The sequence below is a fragment of the Ostrea edulis genome, chromosome 1, assembly GCF_947568905.1.
Source record: "Ostrea edulis chromosome 1, xbOstEdul1.1, whole genome shotgun sequence".
Classification (NCBI taxonomy): Eukaryota; Metazoa; Mollusca; class Bivalvia; order Ostreida; family Ostreidae; genus Ostrea; species Ostrea edulis.
Window position 1 is genome coordinate 26,986,991 of NC_079164.1, and position 23,552 is coordinate 27,010,542.

Here is a 23,552-nt window from a genome sequence, read left to right on the forward strand (position 1 = left end):
ACGGCCCTGCTTCAGTATAAGGTAACATTCCCTAAGCAAATAAATAGCAGCATCAGATCTGTAAACATTTCCGTTCATACGATGACGCCACGTATACAAAGTTCTACAACTCTTACAAATTATATAAAATAATGAAAACGGGCGAGTTTGGTAAATCCGAAAAAAGAAATAAAAATAATTCACTTAATTCACTTAGCATGTTTCACAATGCCAATAGTACTGGAAACATAACCATTAAAGTAAACTCACTGAAGGATAAAATAGTCAAATATCGTTGTATAGTATACCATGTATTTATGTTTGGGTCAATACCTCCCCCCCCCCCCAATTTTTAAAAAAATGTTTATCAACTTGTTGTGTTTTAGGTATATGATATAAACAATATCACACTCTAATGTTGATCTCGGACCTGGGATTGCCCCTCGAGTGATCTCGGCCCTCGCCCGATCAACTCTCGGGGCCAATCCCAGGTCCGAGATCAACATTTATTTAGAGTGTGATATTCTATATATATCATATACCTAGTAGTGTATCAGCCCTGATACACCTATCTTGGCTAGGGTGAGACAGCTGCAAGTAGGTAGGGCTGTCTCGCCCTAAGGGCCGAGATATCTCTGTCTCGGCCCGTTGTCAAGGGGCTGTCTCGCCCTCAAATTTCAAATGGCTATTTCTTCTTTAATCTTTTGAAATCTAACATAACTACATGAAAAAATGATGTTAGACACAATTTTTTTCATATATAATACTTTCTTTCACGACAAAATTTAATTTAAGCAGAAAAATTAAATAAAAACGTTTTTGAAAACAGCGCTAAATTGTAGCGAGTATCTAAGCAAAGGGGGGTAACCCAAGTAACAATTGTTTATTTAGAACAATAACACGTTTAACTTCATTTCAAAACAATCAACGTTCTAGGTGACAGAAAACAGTAGGAGGATTATGGAGGGTGATACTGAAGCATTTTCAGAAATCCCCGGTCCTAATGGAGATAAAATGTTAATTTACAGCAATTTTGATGTAGAAAACTGTTTTAAAACGATTTCTGAAATCTAAAATCCCGAGGACTTGGCAATAAAACGAGAAAAGTAGAACCATTATCTTCCGACGTATTTCAACGACTTATAGATGCTAAACAGATGGGAAACGGTAAAAAAAAAAAACTTACTTCAGTATAAGGTAACATTCCTTAAGCAAAGAAATAGCAGCATCAGATCTGTAAACATTCCCGTTCATACGATGACGCCACGTAAACAAAGTTCTACAACTCTTACAAATTATATGAAATATTGAAAACGGGCGAGTTTGGTAAATCCGAAAAAATAAATAAAAATCAGCAATGGAATAAAGCTACAAAACCCAGACTTTAGCATGTTTCACAATGTCAATAGTACTGGAAACGCAACCATTAAAGTAAACTCTCTGAAGGAATGAAATAGTCAAATATCGTTGTACAGTATACCATGTATTTATGTTTGGGTCAATGACCCCCCCCCCCCCCCCCCCCCCACCCCCACCCAATTTAAAAAAAAATGTTTATCAACTCTCGGGGCCAATCCCAGGTCCGAGATCAACATTAGAGTGTGATATTCTATATTTCTCCATCGCCACTCATCCGTCATCTGAGGGGGCGTGTATTGTATGGACTCAAAACCGTGGTTTGCGACGATTATCTAGCAGATCTGTATCTATAACTTATTGAACTACGATTAAGCATAATCGTATAAAAATGAATGATTTCATTTACTCTTGAAATTGAGATTTTTTAAAATATGTGTAAATACAATAGACTACTCTCTTCATGGGGTACTAGAAAAACTATAATTATAATATAGCATGTCACAAAGGACAAGCCATATCTGAAAGTGAAAGTAGGTCTTAAAAAAGTAAGTACATCTATTTATCCATAAACCTAAAGCTTTACGTCTATGATAATGATTTATCTAACGATTTATATATATGTTGTATATAGTTCTTAAATATATAAAACTCGTGATTGTATACTGCCATTTCAATGCATTTATACATATGTATTTATAAAGGCCTATTTCGCAGTTAGACCGTGTCATCAAAATTTCTAAAACGAGCTTTGAATCAGCTTCCGGGAGGGTCTGATCTTGTGATATCAATTCCATGTCTGTTCTATACTCGTAAAATGTATTTTCAAAAGGATAATCTTGGATAGGTCTACATGTACACCGTTAGATTAATAGCACAGATACATAGAACCTTTTGTAAGGTGGACCATGATTGCGAAAATAATAAGAATTTATAGAGCACCATAAACATAAACTCAAATAATTGAATTTGAAGATATCGTCAATTCATTTGATGCGTGCAACAATTAAATTAAAAATTTCTTCAAATAATTAATGATATTTTCAATTCTGAAGCATATTACATGTGTAACAGGAAGGGGGAAAGCTCCTGGACTTCACAGATTTTATAGGGCTTCAAATAGTCTCCTACGTACCTATTTTTTGTCATTTTAAATAAGGTGAAATTAATAAATGACGCAAATTTTAAGGGTTTTGGAAAGAAATGTAAGTTCTCTAAATAAAAGTAATTCAATAAATGAAAAGATTTTGTCATTATTTCTCCAAGAGTGGAGGGAATTAGTGCCTCTTTTATCGTTTACATTTTGTAAAAACAAGAGACCACGATTTCCCTTAAATTTGAAAATTTTAGGGGGAGTCGGCGCCCCCTTCAATCCACCACTGGTGAGCAACTATATAATAATAATATCCTTTATTTATACATGATTGCACAATTAGTTATATTAACTAGTTTACATCGTGGTTCTGTCTGAGCTATATACTTAGATAGATCTTCAATTCAACATATCCATAACTGAATTGTTGCACTCATTAAAAGAACTGATGCGTGCATTGATTCCTTATGAAAAAGTGTTGTAAATAATTAAAGATATTTTCAATTGAATCAAAGAGATCATCAAATCATTTACATGTATACCGAGCTCCAAATAGCATGGAAAAAATGTTACAATATACTCTGGCTACATAATCCTAATACAAAACGTAGGCCAAGGTTTAAAGACAGCTTTTTCATGTAATGTACTAAATTGTGTACGTGACAATATTCATACATATAGCATTATAAATTCATAAAATTTTAGTATTGTATTCTAATTATAAGTTGCTCGAATAACTTCCATTTTATTCAAAATAGTTGTTTCTGTTTCTTATAGCTAATTTCAATTCTATATTGTGTACATTTGACAAAGTCAGCTATATATACTGTATATTGATTTAAACTATATTTAAATTATAAAATTGTATTTCTCTTCGCTCTTTTTACATAGAAATCGTTATTCTTTAGTTATTATAACTACAGTGTATAATTATGACACGCACTATCATTTTACACCTCGTTTTAAAACTTTGCGTATCTTTATGTCATAATTACTTTTAAGACGCCTTAGTGTAGGATAATCCTAAGACAGCTTTGATTTACATCCAAAGTTTGTCTAAAAATGACCTTAAAATTTCCCTAGATTTCAGATATGTCCTATAGGAACTTTTTGAAGAAGAATCTTAGGAACTTTGGTAAACAAGGCTGCTGAGGCATCGTAGTGTGCAAGACGTGAATTACCTATATACAGTTCCCAAAAATTTCATGTATACTTTATACGATTACCGAACCAGAAGAAACACATTCTTTATTACATATACTAGTAAACACTTTTGTTACATTGTTTCATTGTTTACAATGTGAAAAAAAAAAAACGTGCATGCAGGCTACACATAACTTGAAGGTTTATGTCAGTTCATGTAAACTTCCGGTGATTTTCAAGCTAAAATTATCAATATCAACCGTTTATGCAGAATCCGTATGGCTTCAATTTATCATAAGAGTCTACGTGCTATACAAAATCTGGTCCACTGCATAAGTATTTTCGCCTCTGAAGTTTGTTTCGCTGTCTTGTTTCAACACTCTCTGGATCAATAACTTGAAGCAACAATCGAACACTCTCCTGATTCACAACAAAACCATTCTTGATACTCTTCAAGTGTAACAGTTTATATCCCTGTAACTGACCCGATTTGTCAACTTATAAACATAGCCACAGCAAGAATATTCGAATAACCCTTGCGGCGAAACAAACCCATTTTTGCTAAAAGACGTCTCAAGCTTCTAATGCTAATTACGATCCGATTATAAAAAGCTAGCGACTGCAAAATTTCTTTGTGGTTAAAGGGACTGATTCACGATTTTACCCAAAATTTTGTTTTTCACTTTTAATGATCAAAATCTACTGTCTAATGTGTTTGAAAGATTTCAAATGAAAATTAAGGTTATGCATTATCACAGAAGCTCATTTCAGAGAGTTTATTATTTGTTTTGTAAACAAAGATTGCGGTATGCTATTGTTTACGAAATTTTCAAAAGAACTGGATATCGATCTAAGTTTATTATATCTTTCACATTTCAGGCATTTTGGGGGTAAAATGTGTCATCTAAAAATTAAAATTTAAGACTATGCAAAATTAAGATGCTTTATATTACAAATTCAATATTTCACTTGTTTGTTTGTTTACATAAAAAGACTCGAGTCTTTGTTTATATAACACAGATTTAAGGCTAAAATATTGCTTTCATACTTGCATTCAGAAGGTCAAAATTTTGGCTGTCAACATTAAATGAGTTATATTTTTAATGTTTAACATCAAAAATGAAAAAATATTTTCATCAAAAATCGTGAACCAGTCCCTTTAAATCCTATCTTGAAATAAAACTTCACAAGCACGTCAACTATTTCTACGCCGTCCATATTTGTTGTTTGGTGAAATTATGTCATTTATAAGGCTTAATTATATCGTAATAACGACTTATTATCTCGTTATTACGACTTAGTAACTCGTTCGTACGACTTATTATCTCGTTATTACGACTTATTATGTCGTACGTACAACTTAGTATCTCGTTATTACGACTTAGTGTATGTCGTTCGTACGACTTATTATCTCGTTATTACGACTTTAAGTTAGTATCTCGTTATTACGACATATTATCTCGTTATTACGACTTAGTATCTCGTAATAACGACTTATTATGTCGTTCGTACGACTTAGTGTTTTTAGTACGTACAAGTTATTATCTCGTTCGTACGAGTTAGTATCTCGTTCGTACGAGTTATTATCTCGTCATTACAACTTAATATCTCGTTATTACGACTTATTATGTCGTACGTACGACTTATTATATCGTAATTACGACTTATTATATCGTACGTACGACATATTATCTCGTAATAACGACTTATTATCTCGTACGTACGATTTAGTATCTGCCTTGGAGCTGTCTTAACTTTCTAAGACTATCGCTAAGTTCGTTCAAAATGGCCGTGCTGGTTGCATTTTTGAGGCGAGTAAGAAAATTAACGTGATGTCCGTTGTTGAAGATGTCTGTCCCTACCATGAAGCGGACAAATCATTTATTTAAGAAACAATAGACTGTCGGTAGATCGAAAACAGGATCTTGAACGTTGAAAATCATATAATGAAAAAAAATGTTTTTCTTTTTAAAGCAGAGTATTGACATAAAAAGTTTGCTTACAGGAAAAGAAGTCAAATCCATGTAATCGAAAAGTAACACCGCTAGCCCGGAAAAATTGAGAGCGGGTGTTTTCAAATATATAGGCATAAATATGATTTCTTATGTGATCAAAATATCGCAGGATTGATCGCCCTATTGTCCGTTTCACTGCCTCAACGTAGTTCGTAAAGTAGATGTAATTTACATTGTAAATGTGAAAGTAGCACGTACACATACGACCGTTTCACTAAAAAGTTACGACTACAAAAGTACATGTATTTACCTGACTGAGTTTGTTGACAATGTGGAAGAAGAAAACAATCATTACTTGCAGTCTGCATTTGCACACGAATAATGTGCAGTCCGAGCCCGAATTTGAAATTAATTAGAGTTATCCTTCTTTGCTACATGTATGCACATAGTCGACAAAATAAATAAAGGCATTGAATTTAATAAAATTATCGCTTCAGTCACTCTTACATTTCCACTTTCATTCATTACTACTTTTAGAAATAGGGAGGCGACGGGGTCAATACATCAAAAGTTGTATGTAATAACGAAAATTAGTTTCTTTTTAATAAAGGGGGGGGGGGGTACATGTATGTGCCTGCGTCAGCATTAGTGATCATAAACTAGACGTTTTACACCCAAAGTCAATAAAAGCGTGCAATTGAGGGTTTCAAAATCATGGTTTATCGACCATTCAAAATATATATGGTAACATGCCTTTATTAATGGTAAATATCTGTTGAACACTCACCTCAAATTGTTTCAAGTTAAGTATGACAGATTTTTTTTTTACAGTAGGTCAAAGTATGGTATATTTTTCGAGATTTTTCTCACATGTAACCATCGTTACCGAGTCCTTGACATGATAATATGTAAGATAAACATTGATTTTCCATGTATTATTCCATAACTTGTATTGGAATTGACTGAGCATATATTTTTCTAATTTGCGAAATACAATAAATACAGGTTTTCAAAGAAAATATTTAATCAACACAACAAGAAATTATCTGCTGTAAAAGTCAGCAATAAGATTTTAAGAGCGCAAAATAAACGACTAGATATCACTTTCAATATCTTTGAAATGGCGGAAAATAAAATTGATTAACAAATATTCTCGAACAGTTCAATATGTATGAAACATGAAAACAAAAGACTAGCAATAGATATAGAACGATAGCTTTTATGTATGTAAATGAAGTAGCGCTATAATTATGTAACGTATGTTTCAACACTTACACAACAGTACATCCATGAAAGTATTATGCCAAAACGATGTCATCATCAGTTATTCTTTACGATTGATGTTGCAAAATCATAACGACATCACTTAATTCAATGGAAATACCAATTTTAATAGAAATATAACGTAGACAAGCAAAAAAATTTACCAAATGTGTCTTTTCTTCTGAATTTGTTAATTTGCAATAAATATGCTATTAAAACAAAAGTAAAAGATTGATGTTTCGCTATTCAAATGCTTATGATTCTTATAGAAATAACAGACACATGTTTTGAAACCTGGATTGCTCTTTGTTATAATAAACAATGAAAGTAAGGTATGTTTCTTATTTTTCCTTTCATTACTGTAAACACATCATTTCCATTCAAAAAATGGAAAGAAACATATTTACCCATTTCTAACAATCTGTTTACTATAATAATATAAAGAAAATGTTTAATTTCCCAACATTTTGATTAAATGTATACCGAATCTTATGTTTTTGTTGGTTATTTTGGAATACCTTTCCATAGAAACTGTCAGTATAATCCACCACGCGGTGTTATGAATGAATATTTAACGTGAACCTTAAGACATAGATGTCCCCTATTGATTTTGAGGTCAAAAGGACAACGGTTAAACTACTCTGGACATACGCTATTGTCCGTTGAGAAGTCTTTCCTTGATAGACATCAAACTTGAAACACTGGTGCCCCCTTATGAATAGATGACCCCCATTGGATTTCAAGTCACAAGGTCAAAGGTCGTACAAAATTACTCAAATGACCAGTTGCTTATAAGTATTTTGAGAGACAAAACTTACATGTATCATTATGGTAGCCTTTGACCGGTAGTTAAACCTTTATTTTCACTGTCTATACAGACATTCTACCTTTTCAGTATTGCCACAAGGGGAGCATATAATATTATTTCTAAAACATTTTTTCATGGTTGTTCTTATGTTTTAATGCATTTTTTTTTCATGGTAGTTATTCTGTACTTCTGCTCTCACAAGCGCCATTTCTGAAAAAATAAATAAAAAATTAAGAACAAGTAGAATAATATTACGTAACGGAATTCCTGGTAACATACGTTACACTCAGATAAAATATTTTTTAATGATTTCTCTATAAGATTGCATAGAACAATCATCAGAGATTAATCGCTTCATTTCTAAGGTATATTATGAAAAGATGCTGAATTCTAGCAAATTGATAAATGTACAGTTGCATAGTTACATGTATCATAAATAGGACAGTAGCAGAGAAAAACATGGTCTGTATTTCTTGCAGAGGATATCTGTATATGCTGGTGAATACGGGAACAATAACACATTTGTTTCTTCATAACATAGTTGATATTCAACAAACATATCGTTAATGATGATATTTTGTCAATATGTAGTTCAATATTTGATGTCTAATCAAGCATTTCATTAAGTAGCATACGTTACTTTGAAAAACGTATGTTACCAGCGTTCTACTCAATGTAATTCTTACACCAGAGGAATTTCGAGATATTTGGAATACGATATACATTCTTTGATATCAAAAGAACAAATTCAGACCAAAACATTCCATCTGCTTAATCAATATTGTATATCAAACATTGCAGTTGTTGTAACAGTACTTACCGTATGAGAAAATTAATCCCAATTCTCAAAGTTTAACACGTATTGACTTTCAAACTCAAATGTTCATAGTAGACATTCATGTCGTATACCACATCATGCAGACAGAGAGCAAAAATACGCGGGAAATTGTGATATCATTCCTTTTAATTAATTTCTCGGTAACGAATGTTACATCACGAATGTTACATCTTGACACGTTTGTCAAATTTCAGACCAACCAATGACTTCTGCAAAAGAAATGTTTATATTTTCATTCTCTGTACACTACGAGATTTTCATAAAAGGGGTAACATTTGCTCTGCAAATACGTTTTCATAAAAAAAATTATTGTATCGTATGTTACATTTCTAAAATCAGAATGCAAAATTTTGAGAATAATGATGACTTCTTCTCAATGCCACATCCAAATATCGCTTGATGAATATTTTCCCAAAGTTTTTGAATATTTTAGCGCCAAAATAGATCAAAAACATAAAGATAATACGAAATCTTTGTTCATACATTGGGTGTTTAATTGACCCTATGATCACATAATATAATCTGGCGACATGGAGTAATATATACACCACTGCTTAAAATCATACGCAAAAGGTGTTAAACTTTTATCGAATGAAAATTTAGGAAATACAAATGATATAAACGCAAAGAAAATTAAAAAACACGCTCTCAGATTTTTATATTTGCTTGTTCAATTTTATAAATTGAGTCGGCGACAGTCACGTATGTTACAAAATTAGGGTATCTACGCTTCCTACCAAGTTTATAAGTAAAGGGGAAATAAAAAGTATACCATGCCTAGGGAGGCTATGGGTCCATGAATGTATAGCACACAAAATATATGATTTGATATAGCTTATTTTCTAATAAAGTGCCGGCGACATCGATTGCACGCTTTTATTGACTTTGAGTGTTTAGACACTGACTATGTTGTTTAAGTCATTTATTTTTTTATATCTTTTTGTTACCTCTACGCAAAAGAGTTCCTTGTTGCTATAGCAATTTAAGATTCTAGACTTAATCTTAAGTTAAGACACATTTTCGGGATCTTTGTACAAAAGGGAATACTAGTGGTATAAAAACTACACGAGGCAAACTTATGCGGTAAAAAGCTGGTAGAATTTTTAAAAAAAAATATTATCTATAAGATTATACTAATTGGTAGAAAATTTTTATTTTAATTCAAAACACAAAAATAGCACTTTTTATATCTTGAATACAATTTAAATTGGTTGCCATGGCAACAAAAAATGCATATTGAGCAGCTTTACAAGGTCTAAGTCAGAAAAATTTCACTTTAAACATAATATTTGGACCATAAACATTTAAGAAAGCATATAAAATTACTACCCACCGGGCTTTGTTTCCATGGTAACACAGATCAAAAAGAATTATTTCATTTATGCGATTTGTCACTTTGTTTTATTGTACAACTTTTGAAGAGTGCATTGAGCATTTTCATGAATAAGATACAATTCTAGCCCAAAAATGATAAATGATATTTATTTGTCAAGTATTGTAGTATCACATCTATTAGATGTTGAGGTTTTGTTTTCTTCTTCTTCTAAATTCAATACAATATTTTCAATATCCCGGCGGGGTTTCCACGGTCCTGCTTCGTCATAAACTCATTGTCACATTAGCCCGAACCTATCTTATATATACATGTATACTACATGTACATCTATGAAATAAAATCCCTCTTCTTGTTCCATTGTTTGTTTACATAGTTGAACATATATACAACTGTAACCTTCGCGACAATATAAAACCCGGTCAGTGGTGGATCTAGAAAGGGGGGGGGGGGGGGGTAACGTAAAGTTAGTAAAAATGACACTAATATGAATCTGTTTTATGTCGACGTTATGCAGATGTTCCTCAGACAAAATTTAAGACTATTTTAAGATATACTAGAGAAGAACCCTTTTTTATTCTCTACATTTTTCAAAAATCATGCGATAAACCGCTCTATCAGCGCAAGTAGATGTTATATAGCATTGAAATATAAAGTGTATGTAATTAGGGAGCATTGTCAGGTTTATTTTTAAAAATGCTTGTGAATGTCATAAAAAATTCTAGCTTCGTTGATGTCGAATAACCTTGTCTTTGAGGATACTATTCACAAACAATGATCGGTTGAGAAACATTAATATTATTTTGTCAGAGATTTACACATACGCCGCTGGGCCCGAACTCTATCTCGTGTTTGTAAGCTTAGAGTGATTGGTGGTATCCGAAATGAAGGTCTTTTTAAGTTTACATGATGGAATTAAGTAGCCATGGTATAAACTTTGGGTACTATATACTGATATAATTTCCTGGATTTTGGCTTTGTATACTTACATATTTTATATACATTGCCAATGTCAGAAAACCTTCAGAACATCAATGTGTCACATTTGTATCTCTATTTTATGCTCATGAGAAATGAGTAAAAAAAAATATTGGTTTACAATTTATTATTAGTCTCATAAGCACTTACACAATAACATTAATAGTATAGCACAATTTATGCACATAAAATTATCCTAACTGTTCAGATTAAATTAATAAAACTCAGTAGAATTAAAGTGTTACACAAAAAATATACAACGTATTCCACTTTTGATTATGTTCAGTGAGTTTTCACAGCATGATTCAGAGTCGAATGCATCCCAACAAGACACAACTATCGCTGTCAAATATCAAACAAGTACTGCAAACACAGATCACTCTAACTGGCCCTAGAGAAACTACACTGGGCAGCAACTTGTGCCTGATGATACTTATAGGGTTGTATCCTCTCGTTGTGGAAGTTTGCCGTGTTTGTCACGAAGTTAGGGGGATCGCAGTCTCTATCCAGGGCGTGCGCGATTTCCCAGGAATGAATCTGCGCCTGTAGCCAGCTGCGGAAGTAGTATTGCTTGTAGAAGTACTTCACAGTATGGACCACGGTCTCGCATCCCATGTAGTGAAGAGCTCGTCCTTTTCGGCCTAGCTGGAGAGACCTTTCAATCCGACGTTGGTGTTTCTTAATCAACTTATCTGAAAAGCAAAAACAGAAATTGCATCAATCACATTAAAGTATCCTGTGTCTTACATTAGAATGTTATGAAAGTACATTACACATCATCATGTTTATTGTTGATATGGACTGAACTAAACATCGGTACAAGACATCTAACAATTTTACATTATATTGTTGTCAGATAGAGATAACAAATAATAGATATATACCATATTCTCAAATTCCCAATTATCCCTCAAATTAAGATATGGCTACAATTAAGCAGCTGTAATAATTATTTTTGTTCCTAAGTTGTGAAATATTTTTTTAAGACAAATGTACAGATGATGCAAGTACAAGTAATCCTCTGAATATTTTTTGATAAAATGATATACATGTCGAGTTACACTGTAAATGATAGGAATTGGGGTTGGGTGTAAAGAATCCCGTGTTTCTTATATAAGGTTAATTATACCTTGTATCATTTAACACAATAGCATGTTCAATAAAAGCTTACCTAACAGAGCAATCTCTTGCCTGGCTCTTTCATGGTATCTAAGTTGTCTCAGCAGACTGTGGGTAATATCAATATTTTCCATTTTGGTTCCAGAGGAGAGAGATCAGGACAATATCAGTGTGTGAAGCAAGGTTCAGTTTTGATGCAACTTTAAAAAACACCCCTCTTATATAGGTACGGTGTTTATTTAGAGTTACTCATGGACTCTCATCAATCAAACTCTGGAGGCCACTCCAAACTATCAAAGTTATCAAAACTGGGTAATTAGCCAACTGAGATCAAAGGAGGACTCCCCTGTGTGAACACTGTTCTATAGTCCACAGCTTGGTTGCTTAATTACAGAACCTAATGAGTATATTCTTGTAACTTGTTTGTTACACGGGAAGTTAATGATGGTCAATTTCATACAATTATGTTCCTGCAATTTCAACACGTTAAAGGATTTAATGTGGAGATATGCTTAGTTATTTTTATAAGTGTTAAAAATATAGCTTCTGGGTTGTTTGTTTTTTTTTTTAATTATTATTATAGGATTAAACATTCTTTTTGAAGAATTTATCGATGTGTCCCATACCAAAATTCGCTCACAAAGTGCACATGAGCCACTCACGTGAGAACTAACATAAATTTCTTCATGTGCAATTTAACATGCAAATTAGGGAAAATGCTCACGTGAGCAAAATTATGCACATGTGCAAACAAATTCTCTAAAATTTTGCTCACAAAATGCTCATATGCAAAAAATGTTTGCTCACTTGACACATGAGCCACATGAGAAGGAATTGGTCACTTCATACATTGTAACATAACAAGAACAATGAATATCATTTTTATATTTATTGACATTATTCAAGATTCATGCACTCCAAACAGAACTCACAAATGTTCAGATCAATATTTAAATTAATTAATCAATGTCATAATAATTTGACGTCATTTTTGGATCGTTTGACATCAAGGCACTTCCTGTTAATTATCGCGTTCATCACAGCTTGGTCAGTCTTGAAAATCTGCTGGATATAATCTGTTGAAATAAATATTTTGAAACTTATAATTACAATGACATATATACTCTTTTCTACAATTGAAGCATATGTACAATACATAATAATTAATGCATACCAATATGGCTGGAACAGACATGCACATTTCATGTTAAGGAAACCTGGCTTAATTTTAACTTCTAAAGGAATTGGTATTTAAAAATCAATACAATTGACAATTTAATCACGAAATATTGACACATCAAATCACTTTTTTTCCCCCATACTTGCCTTTAATGGGGCTTATGGTCTCCTCTGGAAGTGGAGGTTTTAGTGATTTCTCTCCAGTAGCTGAGTGGGTTGCTTGAAACTTTGGAGAGAAGTAATAATCTATGAGGGCCTTTAATGTCTTCCTCTCATTTCTTTTACATTTCCTCCTAATGATTGCCAATTTGGTAGAATCTATAAATAGATTATGACCCTCTACCAGCTTGACCTATACAAATAAAAAAGAAAGAAACATTCAAGTTCAGTTTGTATTTAAAGCTGTCAGATTATTAAAGTTTATAATATATGAAATCGTAAATACAGATCTATGTTTACATAGTTATATGACATAATTTGATATGTTAAAATCTATAACCGAGCACCTCCCGTACTGCATGCAATCACCTTGCAGAAAATCAATCAAACATATCACAATGATGCAAGTATATTTTTAAGAAAAAAAAGGAAGGAATAAGTACTAATTGCAGACATGTTTACCGCAACATTATGTTTTCGGGTAACTAATAAAAATTTGGGGCCTTTATCTGAATTTTCCTCCTAGTACCAGGAAATGGAAGAATTTTGAAAATCCAAATTGTACCAGTGTATTGTGTCTGACATTTTATATAGAGTTTAAACTTTTTAACTTACTTAGGGGTGAGATCAAAAGTTTAATGTCTGACAAAAAACTTAAATCACATAGTTTTCACCAAGACCCCCCCCCCCCCCTCTAAAACTAAATATGAATGTTGAGATTAATTGATCAACAAGTAAAAACATAAGATTATGAATAACACTGTATACCCTTTCTACTGAAAGAGTACATTAAAAGTATTTAAATGTTTATTTAAAAAATGTAAATATTATTTTATGTGATTTTTAACAGCCGCTTATCTTTTTTTAAATGAAAGTGTAATTGATGTTGGATGACGGAAACCTACAGGAGATTACCCCCCCCCCCCTTCCTATTAGTGAAATATTATTTGAACTTCAATTTTTATCCGACATCGATCGTTTGATCCTGCTCCTAAACGAATAGATTTGTAACTTTTATTGTGTACAAATATTGTCAAAATATGGATTGTAAATAGGTCTGCAGTTTTATACCATTTTAATTAGATATGTAGTTTTATTTTTTTGTTTTGGTCATTACATTACCTATAAGATTATGCAGTTTTCACAATATATAGAAAATAATACATTAGTTAAAATAGTCACTTTTCCATCTGCAGGCTGGAAATACTTATTTGAATCAAAATATTGAGAATCAGCAGTGGGTTGAGACATTGACAGGGGTATACAGGAAGTAGTTTTGGGAGGAATTTCTTCAATGTCCTGTTCATAATTGTCTACCCCTGTCCATGACACTGGTGCTTGATTGAAAATCAGGGTTTCCCAATTGTTAAGGAGCTCTCTTAGCTCTCTCACAAGTGTATTTGCACTTTGAGCTGTAAAATAAAGGTTGCCTAAAGTAAATTGTAAAACATGTCAAATGGTTCCTATCTGACTATCATTCATAGTGTTATATTTCCTACATTTAATGAAACTTTTGCAGTTTATTTATATATTTTTTACTATTATAAATTAATGATAGTAGGTAATTAATTAAATATCCTTTAATTATAATTAATTAAATCAGAATGCTGAATATTGAAAAAAGTGGTTGATGATTCCTTCATACCATTTCCCCTTTGCGAATTTGAAGTTGATGCCTCAACAGTTGATTTTCTTCTTCCAATCGAGATATCTTGTTCCTACATTCCTCACTAGTACATGTGTTATTGAGTGTATATAAACCCTGTCCAAGGACCTCAGCTAGGAAAAAAATTTATGAAGAAACTGTCACTCAGTTATTTTAAGTTTCCAAATAAAGGTTTAAATTCACATTTTTTAATTTATTTTTTTTGATGAATAAAGTATGTATTCATTATCTTACCTGTGCTCATTATACCCAGGTCATATAATCTGGGTAGGTCAGCTGAACATTGCTTGCAAAATATCCTGGAGCGGGAGCATGATTCTGCACATCATAGTTCATTGTATTCAAATGAATTGATGTTGTGGCCTTGAAACAAATATAAGGACACATTAAAGAATGAAATATTTAATATTATACAATCATTTACTTTTGCCGAGGTAAACACAATGGTTTAGCTCCCCGAGAGGACAATATTCACTGAGCCCGAAGGTCGAGGTGAATATTCTCAAGGGGTAAAAGTAAGATAAAATTGTTTTATTACATGAAGTTTTTAAATCCTTGATAAAAAATATATATAATCATTATTTTCAGACTACAGAAAGCCTCAGTCTCTGTTCCATTTTTAACACCCTGTTGGAATGTTATATTTACCTCGGATGACGTCACTCGGGTAGATATAATGTCTGAGTGTTTTACCGAAATGCCAATGGGAGAGAGAAAACTCTTCCATTCTTGTAATATGATGATTACTTAAAAAAGATCACTTGATTTCAAATTTGGTCTTTTCACAATTGATAAATATATGTATAGTAATTGCTTTAATTAACATGATGGTGAAGGAATGTATAGATACTAAAGTTGGTTGATTATGTAAACTTGCATTATCCAGAACTATGAAGACTCAAGAGTAAAGAACTTTAATAGTACCTTCAAGGTATAATATTGGCAACTGGAAATGTGTCATAATTGACTGTCCTAGTCTAAAATTATGATTTGATCTGTATTTATTTTGTTAATGAGCTCCACGGACAGACACACCACACCATACTATAATACAGTTGTCTACCAATCAAGGAAAAAAGGAGGAAACCAAACAAAAGCTCTTACATGGTTCTCCATCAGTTGGGGAGATCTTCTGAGAGGTGACAGCTGTCTCAAGTTAGAAAATGGATTTGATATTTTGACAGGTGTGGAGTCGCAATGAAGTGATCTTGTGGATTCTGCTGTAGATAGGATCAAACAAAACATTAATTTGGATGATTAACTACTGCTACCAAATAGAATAATTAATTAATTTAAGTGATACATATATTATTCTTAATTATCTTCAAATTTATAGGAGGTTAGCATCCTTGCACCATCCCTCCAATAGTTTTGGCCACAAATTCATTTCAAATATGATACCGTTCAGACCCTATATACAATATTTGGAGCCATTGAATAATTTAATCTTCTAACATGAAGATCTGGTGCACTGAATAAGACAATTTTTGTCCAGCAGGCTGCTCTCTGGCAGCAGAGTTGGGACTCTTCATTTTTCTTATATATATATATATATATATATATATATATATATATAGACAAATCTGTATTTAATAATTAATTCAACAGATTATGCAAATGTTCATATATCACAAATGAGTAAATGTTTATACCTGTACTTGTATACCCAATGTTATAGCTTCCATTATCAGGGTAGGTAGAGATACAAGTTTTTGTTTGTTCGTGATCGTCATCATTGTATGTTGAAACCTAAAATCCAGAAAATAGCAGCAAATTTTGAATATTATGCATTATAATCACATTTTAGTACAGTCATGGCATAAAATGGCTTTTATTGTAACACAATTGTTAAGAATTGAGCTTACATAAGACTGATTCTCCTCTTTAGAGTTTCTCTCTCCGTGTGTTTCTGTTGTTTGTTTTTCTTGAGGAGTTTCTGTTGCTGTTGTTTGTTGTTCTACACTGGCTTTCGTTGGTGTGCTTTTTCGTAAATGAGCTGTACTTGTTTGTTTCTTAGAATGAGCTCCAGTAGGTATGCTCTCTTCTATAATAGCTCCTGCTGTAGAACTTGGTTCATTTTGACCTTCGGGTTTCTCTGCATCATGGTCACTCTGTAACATAAACAAACATTTGGAAACTCTAATATGATTTTAATTTACAGAAAATAATATTTCAAGAGGCCTAAGTAGGCCTATATCACTAAACTAAGGCAAAAATGTGGGTTTCCACTTTCACATTAAAATTTTTAAGGGTCGGTAGGTAGGTAGTTGGTTGGGTTTTTTTTTTTTTTTTTTTTAATTTTATAGGTTGAATAATTTTCTAATGATTTATTCTACTATGCATAAAATACAGTGATCATTTAGTAATCAAATAAAATTTATATGATGAATCAATACATTTCTTCACTTTACTGTAAACAAAAACTGTTTCTGTGTTTTGGAATCTGTCTAGTATAAGTGCATAATAAATAATTTGATAAATAAGTCAATAGATATACTCTTATGAGACGCATACCAGGTAGATACCCCTTTTATTTTACTGGTAACTTAACAAAATGGATGGATCTGACAATCATGATAATAGAAACTCCTATAAACCACCGAAGAAAAGAGTGAGAAAATCGGGATTAGTATATCGTACTTATTTAACGAACAGGGCGCACCTTGAACATGCACCCCTCTCTTTTAAAAACTCTGGTTTGTCTTCTACATCGAACTCCGTCGAGACTGCGAACTCTGGCGACATTGCAAACAACGGCGACACTGCGAATTCCGGTGACACTGTTCATAATCAATCTGTCCCGGCGACTCAGGGTGCTGACGGATCTGAAGGCGATGAGCGAATTTGCACAAACAACGAATTTAATTTGGATCACGAGAACAATTATGATTCAGTAAATTTGGGGTTCTATGATTCTTCAGATGAAAGCGAAGAATCGTCTTTCTCGGATGGCTTAACCGAACCCATTTCTTCTTCATCTGCTGAAGAGGAATTTGATGAAAATGACAAAAATCTCAATCTTCCTGATATGCCTATACATGTATTTGAGGGTGCCCAACTGAAAACTGCAGCGAGTATGTTACTGATTATGTCATATATTCTAGAGCATAATCTGACCGACGAAGCATTCTCGGATCTCTTGGATTTGATAGCTCTACACTGCAAGCAGAATAATACAATTCCAACATCAGTTCATCTTTTTAAGCAATGGTTCCATGATTTGAAAGTTCAACCTAGGAAACATCTATATTGTTGATCATGTCTTTTTACCATTGATGAATCTACAGATGACAGATGTCGAAATCCAGCGTGCGCCAAACCTTTCTACAAAAAGTCAGATAAATTTTTTTTTGTGGAAGTGCCCTTAATCGAGCAAATAAAAAGGTTGATGTATGACAAAGAATTCAGAACCAAGTTGAACTTTCGACTTGGCAGAAAAAAGAAAAGTGAGGACAACATCGAAGATATCTACGACGGAAAGCTTTACAAACAATATGACGAAATTTTGTTCAATAGAAACAATGTTTCGTTCATTTGGAATACAGATGGTGTTCCGCTATTCAAAAGCTCGAAAACCTCGATGTGGCCTCTCTATTACGTTATTAACGAGTTACCTTTCAAAATGAGACGTGAACCAGGAAACATGCTGTTAGCTAGTTTATGGATAGGACCCAAAATATATGAATAGCAAAATTATCAAATATGAATGACATGATTGTCGAATATAAATAACATAATTATCGAATATAAATGACATGATTATCGAATATGAATGATAAGATTATCGAATATGAATCACATGTTTTTGAATATGAATGATATGATTATCGAATATGAATCGCATGTTTTTGAATATGAATGATAAGATTATCGAATATGAATCACATGTTTTTGAATATGAATGATAAAATTATCGAATATGAATCACATGTTTTTGAATATGAATGAAAAGTTTAGAATATGAATAACAATTTATTGAATAAAAATGACATGTTTTTAAATATGAATAACAATTTATTAAATAAGAATAACATGTTTTTGAATATGAATGATAAAATTATCGAATATGAATAACAACTTTTCGAATATGAATGATATGCTTTAGAATATAAATTACAAGTTTTCAAATATGAATAACAAGATTAATATAATAGTGCAACATTTTACACGCCATATTCTCAGACCAAAAACTTCAACATTTAATGAAGCAGGCATTTTTTCCCAGCTGTAGCATTAGTTACCTTTTCTTTCTTTCAACATAAACATTTTATATAGGAATACCAACTGAATATTACTTTTTGTATGCTTTTAAATCGCTCACTATAAAAGTAAACAATGTTCAATGATTGTTCATTATTCATTAAGATAATGATTTTTACCAAAAATTGAATTTCACGAAAAAGTAAATAGAAAATTGAGTGCCTGAGAAGTTATTAAAGATAGGGGATGGGGTGGGCATCAGATATGTAAACATGTATTTAGGTTTTGTATAAAATAATTGATGCATTACTATCCAATGATTCCCCATGTATTTAAGCAAGAAAATCAGTGCGAGTCTTAAAATGTGTTTGTATTTATGATGAATGTCTATTTCAAAATTACATTTTATTCAAACAACAATGCTGAACATGAAGGTGGGTTTTTTTTTTTTTTTTGTTTTTTTTTTTTTTTTGTTGAGATTCCGTAAGATAGATCGAGTTATTTCTTTTTTGGACTAGAAGAAAACAACATGACTGAGATGAACATAGTGTCTGTCTGTAACAACTCGGGATATATTTGGCATTACTGTACTTGGATAAGACGTCTCCATGATTGTACCTCTTCTCTCGTCTTTATCTGTAAAAGGGACTCATTTCAATAAAGAATGACTAAAATAAAGTTGTGTCAATATTTATTTATAGGGTACAAGATGTCTCATTCAAGAATAGTTCCCAAGTGAAAAAAATCATCGTAAGTCAATGTATAATTATAGTATTTTTCTAATAACATGTGCATCTCATAATGTGATTACATGTATATTATTTTATATTTGTAATTTCTTTTCCTCCTATCTTCTCCTGTCCACTCACCTGTTGTTTATCTTATACAATTAGATATATTATGTATACACATGTACATGTACTAGATGTATTCCGATGAATTGTATAATTCGAGGACAATAAAGAATTGAACAAACTGAAATCTAAACCTTACTGTGATGGGCCTATGGGAAACAACTTCCAACCCCCACTTTTCAGAAATTATTTCAAAATTCACATAGAAATTGTTTAATACCATCACTTTTTATTGGAACCCCTTCCCCTTTTGATGTTACATTGCCATACCATATATCACAGTTCTCCAAATATAAGATTCAATTTGTATGGAACTCCAAATTCACATAAACTCAAATAATTGAAGATATCTTCAAATATTTGCAATCTGATTAAAACCAGATCCTGAAATCCGCTCACTTAGATCGCTAAAAAAAACCCACCTGACACTCTAGGATATAATAATATTCATCAGCTATTTGACCCTTGTTACAGATATGGCAACTACTTTCATCTTTTGGAGTACCACGCCATCTTTCAGTCTCGACTGGGAGACGGTGATTTGCAGTTCTGAAAATAATAGATATTGTTCTAGCTTTTTTAGGTAGTACACTTAAATATTTTTCAAATCCAAATTCACTTTTGAAAATACCGTAGATATCACTTTGCCATTTCTGTATATAATGATCTCTAAGACGTTGTTGCTTACATACGTTGGAATACCCACAAAGATCAAAAATATTTTAAATAAACGACAGCCAAGAGTTCACAAAGCTCGTTTTACAAAACTGATCATATAAATACTTATTAAAAATACTAACAACCTTACTCTCTGGACTTTAAAGTAATTTGCCCAGTGATATATCATTCTTGTGTGTGTGTGTGTGTGTGTGTGTATATATATATATATATATATATATATATATAGGTAAAAAATAAAAAAGATACACGAATACGTTTAGTAAAGCTTTAGCTATATATAATACTTAAAGTGGTAATTCATAATATCACTACATGTAATTTTATTCTCAGCACAGGGGTTAAGCCCGTTTTGGGCCCGAACTCTGTGATACCATAAATCTATATTTATGGTATCACAGAGTTCGAGCCCCAAAATGGGCTTAGCCCTTGTGATTCTCAGCACATCCAAGAATATATTATTTTTTAAAAGTTACAACATAAAAAAGCGCATGGTACTGATCCATCCATATACGTTCCTTAAAAACATTTGAACTAGTTCACATTCATACAATAGATGTTCAATACTTTATTTTATCATTTTAGTTCTAGTTATGCGAATTACTCATCAAATTTGTTTATTTTGGACATACATGTAACATCATGACAAGTTGCGATGTTTAACATATCCCAATTTTATACATGAATACAGGGGCGGGCTCAAACATGTTTTTAAAGGGATGCAGGCTGAAGAGCCAGAAATGTTCAACCAAAGGGGACGAGGGTGAAACGATTAACTATATTTAAATCCATTTAACTGAACCAGAACGTGAATGAATAGAAAACAATTTTATCGTGAATAAATATTTATCATAATGATGTACTTTTTATGATTTTAGAAATTGATATAGATCTCAAATTCTGTCATCATGGCTTCGAACTTCAACAACAGAAATGAGCCACAGGCATCTAACAATGTAGAGAAATACGAGATAATAACCCCAGAGTGGCCATACGACCACTGGAAAACTGTAAAGATATCCGACGCTACAAAGAGCATCACAGCTGGAAATGAACAGGGCATTCAAATACCACGCCATCTGCAAAGTGTGCCAAATATCCACGCCAATTCTGCATTAAAAGAACTTTTAGAAAAACTTTCCTCTCAAACAAGCGTCTTGGAAGACGAGAAAAACGCGAGGGTTCACGAAGACGTGAAGAAACTGATGAAATGTTTTGGGAAGAATCTAAAGGCGGCCGGGGTTTTATTTGAAGGATGTAGGTTAGTGGAGGCCGGAAGCGTCGCTGAGGAAACGAAGATAGGGAAATCGGATGAATTTGACTATTTATTAGTTCTGGATGTCTTGTCTGACAGAAAAACATTTCAGTTACATCTTTCTAACCAGTACTTCAAATTTTCATTAAATCAAGGGTCACAAGACTTGTACGAGAAGTTGCAGTCAGAGACCCCACACTTGTTCCATGTTGATGAGGATAGAGTTTTCTTACACTACACCATGAAAAATATCATTCTGAAATCTATCATGGACGTGTTTGATTCGTCTCTGTTTCCGGGCTGGAAAAGGTTTTCTACGAAAATAGGAGATGTTTGCTCATCACACATCGCCACAACACTTCATCTTTTCACGGAGACACACAATATGGACGTCGACATTGACATTTGCATGTGTTTTCCAATATCGCCAAACGATTTAAAAAGTGTTGCAGAAAAAGAGCGAGCAACGCAGACGAAGGAAAACCCGAGCACATTATTCTCCTACTTGCACATCCTCAACCAAGTGAGCCCATTCGAATTGTTTGCCATCATTGGGGATGGGGAGCATGCGTTCTGTGTGAGTAATACCCGTATAACGGCCCCCTTGCTGGAACTCTCGCGGTTTCGTTATTATGGTCAATGCGATGGAAGAGTGAAAACATACAAACTGGCAAAATGCTTGGTCAGTAACTTTTTGCCGAAATATACGAACGTCTTCGGTTGCAAAAGGTGTTGCCATTCACTAGTGAAAAGTTACTATTTGAAAAATATCATTCTTTTTATGATGAAAAGGTACACTGAAGATTCTCTTTGGGTAGAAGACAAAATATGTACTCGTGTTTTGGAAATATTTGCCATACTAAAGCAATGCATTGTGGGACGCCAAGATGAGGTAGCATCAGTATCTGTTTGCTGCCTTCCTGGTCGATTGCGATTGGATGACATTTCTACCAATAATCCTTTCATTAAAGGAGAACCTAACAAAAGATCCGATGTCTTATTCACACCGGATTCCCACAAACCTCTGCACGAAATAAGCAGTTCTCCTTCCTATACGGAACAACTGTCCATCCAAAGCAATGGCGCCAATCAGAAAATTAAGGAATGGTTTCAACACTTAAACGAAGAACATTGGAGTATGTACAAACTTATAGCAGACTTTGAAGGTCTATTATTGTCTCTTGCTTCAATGGAAATGCAGTAGATTTTTTTCTTCTTCAAAATTACGTATGATAATTAATAGCATGCGACATTTGATTCCGGACACGTTTTTTTTTTTTTTTTTTTTGGTGTTATCCATGATAATTATAGCGGTGTTTTAAAAAAAATTAAAACGCAAAATAAAGAAAGTTTTTCCCCTGTATATTACATCTCAATGTTGAACGCTTGTGGAGTCATAAATACAAAAGGAGGATGGATAACGTTTTAGTCCTACCCCAATCCCAGCATTATCCTGTTGGAGACCCCCCCCCCCCCCCAAATATTGTTTCTTATAAGATGGTGTTTCCTAGGAGAAGTTCTCCATGTCTGGTTTCCAGAGCTTTTTATTTAGGATCATAAAAGCAGAATGAACGAAAAATTGATAAAACCGCCAAGCTTTGCTTGAAAAGACATACATGTACAAAACATCAAGCTTATCGCTTTTACATGTAGTAGTGCAAACGTTGTACGGGCGGTAATATTATCTTCTGTTTGC

At 32.9% G+C, this 23,552-nt stretch overlaps 1 protein-coding gene across 4 annotated transcripts; it reads left to right on the forward strand.

Annotated features, from left to right (window-relative positions):
• Positions 1–1,838: 1,838 nt before the first annotated feature.
• LOC125663850 (uncharacterized) lies at positions 1,839–23,219 on the forward strand. Of its 4 annotated transcripts, XM_056154658.1 has the most exons (4): positions 1,839–1,883; positions 15,458–15,536; positions 19,771–19,819; positions 21,480–23,219. In XM_056154658.1, the coding sequence occupies exon 4, from the start codon at positions 21,510–21,512 to the stop codon at positions 23,058–23,060; it is 1,551 nt and encodes a 516-aa protein (XP_056010633.1). In that variant the 5' UTR covers positions 1,839–1,883; positions 15,458–15,536; positions 19,771–19,819; positions 21,480–21,509; the 3' UTR covers positions 23,061–23,219. The 4 variants fall into 4 exon arrangements, with proteins under 4 accessions (XP_056010633.1, XP_056010594.1, XP_048752213.1 ...); XM_056154619.1 differs by lacking the exon at positions 15,458–15,536; XM_056154578.1 differs by lacking the exons at positions 1,839–1,883; positions 15,458–15,536 and adding an exon at positions 21,293–21,364 and having other exon boundaries at positions 16,549–19,819.
• The last annotated feature ends 333 nt before the right edge of the window (positions 23,220–23,552 follow it).

Coding starts and splice junctions, on each gene's coding strand:
- LOC125663850 (XM_056154658.1), top strand. CDS start 21,510: ATGGCTTCGAACTTCAACAACAGAAATGAGCCACAGGCATCTAACAAT.